The 12,529-nt window shown below is 36.0% G+C and overlaps 1 protein-coding gene across 1 annotated transcript in view; it reads left to right on the top strand.

Annotated features, from left to right (window-relative positions):
• TTC39B (tetratricopeptide repeat domain 39B) overlaps positions 1 to 10,288 on the top strand; it is an 89,070-nt gene extending 78,782 nt beyond the window's left edge. Inside the window, exons 17-19 of the mRNA XM_062018143.1 lie at positions 1,342 to 1,459; positions 4,760 to 4,876; positions 5,929 to 10,288. Coding sequence (XP_061874127.1) covers positions 1,342 to 1,459; positions 4,760 to 4,876; positions 5,929 to 6,025 — 332 coding nt within the window. The 3' untranslated portion in view covers positions 6,026 to 10,288. The remainder of the gene's footprint in view (positions 1 to 1,341; positions 1,460 to 4,759; positions 4,877 to 5,928) is intronic.
• The last annotated feature ends 2,241 nt before the right edge of the window (positions 10,289 to 12,529 follow it).

The raw sequence follows: 12,529 nt of genomic DNA, 5'->3' as shown, positions 1-12,529 counted from the left end.
ATTTATTGTGTGTTTTATGATCGCCTTAATGATATTTCCTCTGGTGTGGAGGACTGCAGGAAGATGGTTCTCCTACAGTTATTGCAAGGATGTCTGTTAAATTGGCCTGTGCATTTATGGCTGTTCACTGTCAGTGTTTTGGCATAATAGCTTTTCTTGCTGTGGGAAATAACAGGGAGGTATTAAAATTGTAACAGCTTTTACTGTCATCAGTGCTTGCCCTCAGTAATTTCAATGAATGAGTCCTTTAGGAGACAGTCACCTGAATACAGTACCTTAGCCTAGCAAAGCAGGCTAGGGGAAATGCAAAATACTCACCCACTGTGCTTCTCCCCGTCACTAAAAGTGCAGTCTGTCAGTTATTACTTATTGAGACTTTCTGGGTTTAAACACAGAAGTAAGCCTGAATGTGGTGGCAATGCATTTTGCTGAATCTTAAGATTCTTTAGTCTTGCATGTCTCAGAACTGTTTATGTAGGATTTTTTTTTTTTGGCAGACTATTAAGAAAAAAAAATTAACGTGACCTTAGAGAACTGGTAATTAGTTGTAAACAACACTATCTGAAGAGAGAGTGTTTTGCTTCCTGAATTGTTAATCTATGTGCTGCCATCTGTCTATCCATATGTGTTTTCTTGCCTCTCCTTTCCTTCCCTGTACCCAGCAAATGCTATAAGCCAAGGCAACAAACAAATGGACCATGCTTGTTAAGGTTAAATTTCTAACTCACTTCACAGAAGCTCTTTCCTCTGATATTTTAAGTCCTATGGAAAATCAAACTTTCCTGAATTTTGCGTGTTACACACTACTAGTGAAGCTTCTTAATCTCTAGTGGGGATGAGAATGCTGATAAACATGGTTTCTTGAATTTGTGCAGCAAAGTAATGCTTCTAAAAGGTTCTGGAGGACATAGTTGTAGTGTATTCTTGCACTTTTCATGTTACTGATGTTGCTGGAGATCTGCTAATGGGGGAGCTGTAAATGTAGTGCAACAGAGACTTCAGTCTCCCTGTAGGTTTTGGTTCCTGTTTTAGATTTCACAAGTACAAAAACCTTTAGCTGATGCCAGTTTATACCTGCTTTGTACTCTATTCCAGATACAGAAGACTGGGGAATATCTAGATGTTTCAGTTTATTCTTATTTCATCTTAGCCTGTGTTTTAAAGAGAAAGATACAGATGTCATGCGCATATCTTCTTCAGTAGTTGGTATTCAAAATACTGGCTGAAGGCTGTATGTGTGAAGGGAGATCTTGAGTTTGAATACATGTTCCCTAATGAAAACCTAATTTTCCTTTTCATGATGTCTCCAAATTGTTTGATATATCTTACTTTTACTTTTAGATCACAATGAATATTACATGGATGATGCATGTATGTTGCAGTTACTAAAGGGCCTCTGCCTGAAACATTTGGGAAGACTCATGCAAGCCGAACTCTGTTTCAATAAAGTAATTCAAAGGTAAAAGTTAACATAAACAGACTTTTAGCCTTCATATTTTGTAGCTTTGAGTGAAATTTCTGATACTGCCTTAGCCATCATGCTGAAATTCTGAATAATTAAACTTCAACATCCTGTTAAAGAGCTGGAATTATAACACTTTTGAAAGCAGTTGAAGAACCACAAACGTTTGCTAATATTTTTCTGTAGCAATTTAATATTGTATAGGTTTATATAAATGTGATGTTGTAGACTAAATAAATCGATGAGTAATGCATTTATCTAGATACACTTGGAATGAGTACTTTTGTATTTGGAGAACCGTCAATATTGGTAAAGATAATTCACATATAAATCCTGAAAAATAACAGGATATCCAACTTCAGTAGATGGTGCTTCTCTGTCTAGATGAGAAATTGTTGTTGTAATTGTTCCTTGTTTCAGTTGCAAATTTGAATTTCATTTGTTATGGATTAATAAATGCATTAGGTGTTAGATCCATATCAACTCTAATAACTTTTCTTTCTATAACACTGAGACACGTACTGATTGTAGTTATAAACTTTTCAGAATTTTCTAGAGTATCATGCTGAAAAAGGATTGTTTACACATGCAATTTTTCTAATAATATATTCTAATAATGTGAAAAAATGGTATTTAAGGCAAATTCTTTACATACAATTCTATTGCCTGTTATAATTTTCTCACCTCCTTCTACCATTTCTAAGATCCTGCATGAGTTTAGTTAAGCACTTTCCGAGTTACAGGGTAGTGGGTTTTTATTCATTACTAGTTAAAGGAGTGCTGTTTCTAAAAATCTCTCTCCAAAAGTAGTTGACAGAGTGGAAGCTTTTAGAGCTGAGATATCTCAAAAATCTTTAGACAGCACTCTTTTTTAAAGTGGATGTTTTGCATTGGGAGAAGTTTCTTGGTAAATTATGTATCTACATTATGTTCAGCTTTACTCTCTACCTTGCTTGGCCTGCTTAAGTACACTAAGGCTTTTTATCACATAAGCAGTCTCCTCACTCAGACACACTTTTAGTGCATCAAGGCTTGTCTTGTGTGAGGTGCTGCCTTAGAAGTGTTGCTCTCAAAATGCTGCCAGCTTTTCGAGTGCTCCTTGTGAACTTTTTTGTTCTGCAACATTGGTTGATGTTGCTCTATCCAAATAAGAATCAAAGATTTGATTGTGAAAGATAAAGGACAGGATATGCAATGCCATCTCATTCTGAAGTGGCAAGATCAGCTTTCAGGAGTTCCAGATTCATGAAATCTGTGGGAAAGTCTGGAAAGGGCAAGAATTACCCTTGATGGAGTAGGATCAGATTAGGAAAAGTGTGAGTAAGTGAAGCCTACGCATGTCCCTGGCAACTGGATATACTCAAGTATATAGATCATTGACATGTACCCACGAGTGCTGAGAGAGATGCCCACTGTCCTTGTGACACTCCATTACCTTTGAAACATCATGACAGTTAGAAGCTCCTGAGAGTCACAAGAAAGAAAATGTCACTCTTGTCTTCAAGATGAAGGATCTGGGAAACTGTAGGTCAGTCAGCATCTCATCAGTCCCTGTCAAGGTAGTGTTCTGGAAACTTTCTAATTGTAGAAACCATTTCTAAAAGTATGAAAGTGATCAGGAATCAGCATGGATTTATGAAGGGGAAGACATACTCAGTGGTCCTTACAGTCTTCTATGACTAGATGGCTAGCTCAGTAGATGAGGAGACAGCAGTAGATGTTCTTTTATCTTGAACGCAGAATGATTTTTAACACTGTCTCCTACAATATCATCACAAACTGATGAAGTCTTAACTAGATAATTGGGTAATATGGTGGACTGAAAACTGGCTACTGGATTCAGAAGGCTGTCATCAGCAGCACAAAGTCAACTGGTGGCCAATCATCAGTAGAATAATGCAAAGTTCATTGATGGGGACAGCAGTTTTTAACATCCTCATTAAAGACCTGGATGGATGATGGGCTGGAATGCAACTTCAGCAAATGTGCAGATGATAAAAAGTAGGAGGAGTCATTGATGAGTCAGATGGGTGTATTACCATTCAGAGAAACCTGGACAGGCTGGAGAAATGGGCTGAGAGCAACTTTATGAATTCAACAAAGTGAAGTGCCAGTCCATACCTCTGGGTAGGAATAACCCTATGCAGGATTATTATCCCATCAGGCTGGTAGCTGATTGTTTGGGGAGCAGATTGTCACAAAATGCCCATGGCATCCTGAACACCACAATCGACCCCAAGCTGACCACAAGCTAGCAACATGCCTTTGCAAAAAAGGTGGCTATGTCCTTGAGTACATTAGGAGGAGTGTCAATAAGCAAGTTGAGGGTGGTGATCCTTCCTGCTCTCTTAGCATTGGTGAGGCCACATCTAGAATACTATGTCTAGTCCTGGACTCACTGGTGTAGCAGAGAAATGGACATAAGTGAATCTTAACAAAGGACCCCAAGGATGGTGAAAGGATCTGTCATAAAAAGAAGCTGAGAGTGGGAAGTCTTCAGTCTCGAGAAGACCTAAAAAGGTTGGAGGGAGGAAAGGAGAGAGAGAAAGATACCAAGTTCTCTCTGTGGTGCCCAGTGACAGATGAAGAGGTAATGGGCTTGAACAGAAATGCAGGAAATACAGTTTAAACATAAGGAGAATGATTTTTTTTTTCTCAAGTTTTGTCAAACTGTGGCACAAGTTGTCCGGAGAGACTGTGGAGTCTCTATTCTTGGAGATATTTGAAAATTAGGTGCATGTAGTCCTGGATAGATTATTGCTGTTGACCTTGTTTTGAGCAGGAGATTGGGCTAGATGGTCTCCAGAGGTGCCTTCCAGACACAGTGATTCTGAGAATTTCTTGTATTGAGGAAAAGTTTAATTTCCTTACTTCTCTGGTGGTTCGTTCAGCCAAACTAGGGATGTGTGTGGGGAAGAAGTGTTTGTATTGTTTTGCCTGACCTAATGAACGGTGTTTTTATCCTAAGTTATATTTTTGGATGGTTGTTTTGGGTTTTTTTTTTAACTGTAAGTCACACAAAAAGGTCTTGGACTTGTGTCCATAATAGCTTGGGTAAGGTATCACAAATAGGAAGCAAGAAAGAATAAATTTTTGCTCCTAGAAGGTTATGTTGGCGGTATTTTATGTCTGCTTTTTACAGCTGTAATTAGTGTGCACAGAGTTAACTAGTAAAAAGGGTTCCTGTGTTTTCTCTGGCCATGTACTTTTACAAGCAGTGACTGTATTTAGAAGTTAACTGATCACTTGAGGAAAGGTTATAATTAACCGTATCTGGGTTTTTTTCTGGTTTTGCAGTGAGAAGCTAATAAAATATGATAGTTATTTGGTGCCGTTCACCTTGTATGAACTGGGCCTTCTGCACAAAGAACAGGATGAGAGAGAAAAAGCAATAAGATACATAGAAGCAGCAAAGTAAGTGAACTCTTTTTTATTTGCATCAATCTGTAGATTAGAAGTAACTGAGTAACTTTAGCAATGAAGGCATGTATCTGTTGTTTTTGTCTTCTGCCAACCCCTTTGCAAAATACAGGTGTTTATAAATCTATATTCTTGACTTGGAAAAGTCGTCCAATGCAGATTAGTTTTACACTTCCAAGAAACGCTGTCCTTCAGACACAGTGGGATAGACATTAACAATTAAGACATAGTATGAAGGGAAAATGTCTCCTTTTCATTTAGGCTTCAGAGATGCTGAGGCTCCACTGCATGCATGAGGTGGAGCTGGAGAGGATCAGTACTGCCTCTGTCCCAGAGAGCAGCTGTGGGGCTTAACATTTGCTGCAGTAAAGGTGTTAGTGTGAGCAGTTTAAAAGCCAGTACACTTCTGACCACCTCCTTTTTTCCTTTCACATACTATCACAGCAGAGCAGTAGAGAGCTAAATTTACTGTAGAGCAGAATGTTTGCTTCATCATTTGTAGACTGTTGTATGGGATGGAATTTGCAGTTTGTGTGTATAGAGAAGCATACCAGTCATGCAGTAGCATTGTAAATGTGAGTTAGAAAAAAAAATCTCCTGAAACCTTTTTCAGAAACAGTAGTTTTTTGCTTTGTTGTTGTTGTTTGGATTACTTAATGTGATTTCCCTATGTTTAATTGCTCTGGCTGAATTGTGTTTTGAAGCTGAACATACACTTTCAGTTAACAGCATTTTTTTTTTTTCCTGTAGCTTATCTTTTTCCAGCAAACTTCAGTATTTGGGAGGGTTGTTGAAAGGATCAAAATAAGTTGAAGTGACACTAAGACATGTATTCATTTTATCAGGACTTTTAATTGTTAGTGCTTGCTTAAGTCTCTTCTTAGTTTGTGGATGTAGCTTTAAATGTCTCATAACTCACCTATGTATTAGCCTCTGCTCTCTGTTGAAGGAATGAAGGCTGTTAACTTTGGTACTTCTTTGCATTTATGAAGTAGAAACAGTCCAGGCCAAGAATGTAATTCTTAAAAAAACTTTGTTACTTGCAGAAACAACTACAAAGAATACTCTATGGAGTCCAGGTTGCACTTCAGAATCCACGCAGCACTTGACAGTTTGAAGGTGTCACCTGCTTCAACACCTTGAATGAGGAGGGGTGCATTTCATGCATACAGTGCATACAGTAGCCTACACAATCTTTTTGCAATCTTTTTTTAATCCTGGAAAAGAAACAACATAGTGATTGTTTTCTTTCATCTCTGATTTGATGCATGTCATTCCTTTAGACTATTCTTTTTCTGTGTAGCGCATATACTATATCTACTTGATACTTTAAAGAAGACCTTATATTTTGTTTGATAAAGATAATTTAATATTTGACTTGAATGGGGGATATTTAAAACAAAAGTTGATGGTGCAATAAAGTTTAATGCGAACACTTTATTTTTTTATATGAAAACAGATGATGGTTTTAGCAGTGGAACTAGTGATAATTCCTACTTTTTTGCAAGGTTCAGTTTTCTGCAGTACACTTGAAACCTCTTTTGCCCCTGGAACAAAAGTGCAATGTCTGCAGATAACCTTACCCATGTTTGGCATACCATGTCCTGAAATTTGTGTTTCAGAGCAAACAATTCATGTTTAATTTCATGTTGGGAACAATATTTTTTTATACTGTCAGATAAGGAGGGCTACAGATACAAAGTCTTTGCAGGTCCCATTCACTCAAGTGGTTACGGGGGATACTTTTCAGTCATGGAAAAGCAGGACTACTAGAGAAAGTCAAGAAAGCATATATTCTGTATTCTTGCCCTATAGCAGAATCAGCAGTCCTGTGTTCCTGATAGACTTGTTTAACCTGTCTGTTTTGGTTTTTTTTAAAAAACCAGAAACCCACCTTGCACTGAGGGAGACTGTAACTTTCACAAGATGTTTTTCCTGGTGGGAAAAGACTGGGAATACTTTTGCTGATGTCTACCCAAAATAATTCTTGACATAACTGATTGTTTCCCATCTTCCCTGTCATAATTCTGGACAAAGGATTGTGTTTTCATTTTTTGAACCATTCTTTTAATATTTGAAGACTAACACCATTGTTGGTATTCTCTGGTCTTGAATTCCAACTAAAATTTTTAAAATTGCACAATTTTATTTACTTTCCTAATAATTGGAATAACTTTTATTAATGCAAGTTGATTGTGCATAAAAAAGTGAATCTTCTTTTAAACGTGGAAATGTTAAGAAAACATGCATATTATAATTACTACTTTCTAACAAAAACGTGTTGTAAAATTGAAATACCTTTATGACTGTATGCATTTTTCTTTTCAGGCTAGCATGTGAAGAGCAGTATCAAATTGAGTTTGCCAGTTCATTATATATGCAGATTCTTCTAGCTGTTTGTTCTTAAAAATGACAATATACTTGATTTTATTTAAGTATACACCCAGTAACTGTTCTTTCATTAATTATTGCAAAACTTGTCAGTTTCCAGATTTTAATTAGTGCCAGTGTATTTACTTCTGCGTGGTAAATTAATAGTAACTATGCTCCTGTATGTGATTCTCTGACCATAACACCCACTGAAGAAAAAAAACCCAAAAATAAAACAAAAGAAATAAGTGAACAATGCATCTTCAGTAAATGAGTAACTGAAAGTTTCTAATTAAACAGTCAGTATAATCTAAGTGCTATAGTTACTGTTCTTAGATGACAGAGAACACAGCTTTCTTCTGCAACTGCAACCGAGTCATTTAATTGCATATAAATCTGTAACACAGTGGCATACTTACAGGTGAAATAAGGATTTTAAAATATTAGCTAAATAAACATAGTAGGCCTTTCAAAGTGGAAACCTGATCAAAAGTCTTCTGTCTTTACTGGTTTGGATTTGTGCCTATTGCAAATGCGTAAATGCATTATTGTATAACATTAGATTACAATAATTTCACACATGTAGGTGTGAAATTTAGATACCTGAGACAGTGAATCAACTGAAAATGCAGCATGCTTGTTTTAAAATGTGTTCTATTGCCTGTAGCTAAAGTACAGAAGATAATTCTGTCTCTGTCAACAGAAAATAGCATATGCAACCAACTGACTTCTCTATTTACTTGTCCTTTTATACATAACTTGACCACTTATACATATATATATATATATAAGCAGTAGGCAGCAAAAATAAAATTATGTTTATCATCTTTTCAGACAATGCTTTTAATACCTCTTTGGGTATTTATTTTCATGTTTAGTTTAGGGTTATTTTGGTTTAATCTGATTATTGGATTATAGCAATCAAATAGAACCACTTAATTTTCTGATGAAAGGTGGTGAAAACAATTGCCAGTAAAACTTCTGTAACTTGCGTTTCAAATAGTATTTCACACTACATAAGAATTAGAACTGGAACTACAGACTCAGAGTGGAGCATGAAGTAGTCTCTGGTCTCTTGTTCTTGTGCAGTGTTTTAACAGATAGTATTTTATGGATTATTTGGGATAGAAATAAAAAGTAAACAATGAACTTCCTTAGAAGGTGATTTTCTGAAAGTTTAGTACGAAGTATCGTGTAGCAGTCTGTGGATAACAATGCTGACTGTAGGCATAGTAAAAGAGAACTTTGTTTTCTTCAGTTCAGCCTTCCAATGCCAATGTTAACACTCTGTACTTGTTACACTTTGTCTGCTTTAGGATGAGCCTTTTTGCACTCAGGCAGGGAACAGGCATATGATCACAGACTTAAAATACTCTGCAGTGTTTTGGTGCCCTGAAGTCACCAGCATATGCACACATATTTACAGCTTCTCTCATTTTCTTCTAAACTTGTTTGTTAGAAAGTCTGATTGATGAAGATTCTTAGCTTTCTTCTGGATTTTTTTTTTTCTCCCAACTTGATAACAGTGGAAATATAAATGTGTGAGGATTATTTGTAATCATGCACTTAAGTCAGGTCTCAGTAGAGCTGCAGAGAAGGTTTATCTTCCAGATGCTGCAGAAGAAGCACATTCCTCCATGACACAATGTGTCACTGATGCAGTATTTAGTACATGATGTCTATGTTGAGTGATCTGTGGGTAAGAGTTCGAACAAGAACTATGGCTTTTTTTTTTTTTTAACTGCTATGTGCTGTACTGGGCCTTACTTAGAACTCTAGTCTTAATGCTCTTTAGAGTCTTGACCTCACTTGCTCATGTCCCATAGGAATTTTGAATAATGGACTGAAACTGAGCAAAACTGAGTATTTACCTATGATGCTATAACCTCCTTTGGTAATAGTAGAAATTATAATGTATACAAGACCAAAGCTAAGTCTTTAGTTTAAGCAAGCAAGGATAAACTTATATAGTTGTGTTATGCAAAAGGTGATTATGATCTTTCTGACAAGAGACTTTTCTTTTTTAGGACGAGGAATAATGGAGTAGCCTAGCTACAGGACAAAGCTTCAGTTTCATTTAGTATTGTCTATGTAGGAAATACTATAAAAAATTCTGTCCTGTTCATATAATTCAAATGTTTAGTGTGGTGAAAAATAATATTATAGCTTTTAAGTCCTAGCACACCACTTGATAGCGAAAATTGAAAGAAAATACATGTTAAAAGAGAGCTGATTGAAGATTGATTTATATCGGCTCTAATACACATGCCTAGCAGCTGTATTTAGCATGTTATGGCCAGGAAAATGTACCATAATCAGATGCTGTTATATTTCTAAAACACCTTGCCAACTAATGTATAAAAAGTGATTTCTTATAACAAATCCAACTTGGACTTTGCAATTATTTTATTACTAATCTTATGTTTAATATCCTTTGGTTTCTGTGTGTTCTTATACAGCATAGTTCAACAAAGAACATTTATATTTGCACTGATGATGTGGTTTATTCGCCTCTAAACTGTTGAGGTTTGCATGTGCTCATATCTGGTACTTAAGTAGAACCAAGGTCAGAATAATGGAGGGTGAAGGATGATGAAACACGTTGTGGTTTTAAGAGCATGTAGAAGTGCCTGTTGTGATGCATTGGAATGGATTCTCACTTCAGAGGAATAAATCACATTTTGTACTTGTGCCATTAAGTGCTGAATTTGACACTGTATTCTAGTTGTGCGTAAAGAACCTTCAGCTGAAATTTATCAAAACAATATCCACTGAAAAGGCCTGATCTCAAGTTTAAACACACCATGCTGGGCATATTCCTCTCTTTATATAATTATCTAGGCTGAGGTGTTGCGAGAAGCTATCAAGGCCTAAGGAGAGAATAATGGGTCTCCTGAAATTAAGACAGCAAATACATAAGAAGCTAATTTAGTCTTTATGTCTCACTAGAGATCAAGGAGTACCTTTAAATGGTATAAAATACACAGGAGATTAATAATCAACTAATTCTGTTATCAGTTATGTCACTAAATTCAGTGACAACTAGACATAACATATTCCTAGGATTCTTTTAAAATCCCAGCATTTAAAAAGAGGAATAAGTGACCTTTTTACACCTGTACATGGCTTGGCTTCAGTAACAAACACTTAGAAGAGTAGCTGTTCAAAGTTTATTTTTTTATTGAGGCACTGTTAAATGCTTCCCATAGTTGCATGTAATTTTACCTGATGCTTCACAGCAAGTAAATGATCTTAGTTATGTGATTTGAATAACGAGAATGATGGTTACAGTTATTGTAAGAACAGAGAGAGCATTGTGGCTTTGAACTTTTGTAGTTTGTACAACTTCTGGAAAAAAATGGAGCCTGTGTTTAGCATAGCAAATGCAATGTTTATTGAATGCAAAATTAAATGTTTGCCTTTTTCTAGAAGTGTAAGCGTGCAGTTCCAGTCAATGGGTTAGCACATGTCAGTTAGAAATCACAGCTAGAAATACCTTCCTAGGTATTCCTAGTGCTTCATTTAAAGGGGCAACTTTTTCAAATGCATTAGCAGTTGGTGTTGTCTGGTGTCTGTGCCATTCTTTAATATCATAAAAATTGTAGTTGGAGCATCCAAGCTGAGTGGGTCAGATTCAATATCTACCTCATCTGAAGCCATAGGATGGAGAATACTCAGTATTGATGACATACCACTGTGGGAAAACTGTTAAGGTTTTGCCAATGTCACTCTTGAGAGATTAATACCCTTATATACTTGATTATGTAAATATGGATCTCAAAGCTTAATTTTCTTATTGTAAAATGGGTGCAAGACAATATTAAGATAACTTTTTTTGAGATGCTGAAATGACCTGTTCTTACTTCAATGTCTAAAACCAGGGTGGAGGGATATGTAAAATTAGGTTAATGCTACTCATATAGCTTATGTTAGGCTTAACTTGTTTCAGAGTATTAGGAGATCTTCAGAATTAAACTTGATGTAGAAAAGAGGGCAGTATGAATTTAAATATGATTTTATTTTTAAGACAGTTTTACTCAAGGGGATAGGCAACACTGGAGGTCATAATATGCTGAGATACAGGTGTAAAACTTCCAAACATACAACCCAGCTTGATTAGATTATTTATACACAACCACCTTGATTAGATTATTTATCTCTCTCTTAAGAAAGAGAGGTTCTGTATTGCATGCATCAATGAACCTACTTGAACAATATTGTACAAAGGAATACAGCTGTAGAATGTGCATGATCAGTTATTACTTTGATGAGATACTTGCCTTAAATCTCTTTCCAAACTCGTCAGTCACATTAATTTAATCACTTGAAATCAATTTCCATGCATGTTTACTCAGCAGCAGTGAAAACTTCCCATCATGGATGACAATGAGAAAATGCTAGATGTTTTTTCACCTGCTATTTCTTGTTTTATACGCCTGGATAGAGGATGAATTGAAAGAAGAGTTTGCACTTGTTTTGTGGGTAATACAAATAAAGTTGAAGACTGATTTATTTTCACAAACCAAACGGAAAGTATTCCTCTTGTATTTTGCATGAATTTTAGTAGACTACATATTCTATAGAAGCAAATTACTTAATTTATTCCAGTAACTAATACGATAATCATGGTGTCTGTTGCATAATCAATCTTTGAAGTAGTAGCTGCTTTAAATCAGATTCTTGAGAGCTGAAAGAAAAGGAAGAAGGCTGAAAATGGAATGCACTGTGAGGAACTGAAGGTTTCTATAGAAGATGAAGAGTTAAACAAGATGGCACTTAAAATGCAATATACTGTGGAGGTGAGACAATCGGAGTGTTTTAGCATGTAGTGAAGATGAAAGAAATCTACAGAACATGCTGTGGCTCTTTTCCCTGAAACTAAGATTTTAATAGCTTAAGCAGAAGAAAATAAACCTTGCCTGAAAGTTAGACTCTGCTATCAGACTATTGTGTCTTGTTGAATAATAACAGCTCTGCTTATTAATTTACCCTCTTTTAAGGAAATGTGAAAAAAAGCCAAGTAAGCTAGCTTCACATTCTGGTTGACATATTGTAAGCGAAAAGTTACTATGTTGCCATTTCTGGGATATCTGGAGTCATGCAATCAAATTAAAATCAAAATAAACTACAACTTCTCTCAGCTAAGCAGTTCTGTGGGATAGTCTTCAGTGCAACTTGATAAATTGGAGGACGTTATGTCAGAATGTTTCATTTTCTGTCCTTGTCGGTCAACTACTGTGGGTTTTTATTTGAGATGCTACTCAAACAGTATGTTGC

Source organism: Colius striatus, chromosome Z (assembly GCF_028858725.1).
Source record: "Colius striatus isolate bColStr4 chromosome Z, bColStr4.1.hap1, whole genome shotgun sequence".
NCBI classification, from domain to species: Eukaryota; Metazoa; Chordata; class Aves; order Coliiformes; family Coliidae; genus Colius; species Colius striatus.
Note: the sequence above shows the minus strand (reverse complement) of the source record. Positions and strands in the feature narration are given on the sequence as shown.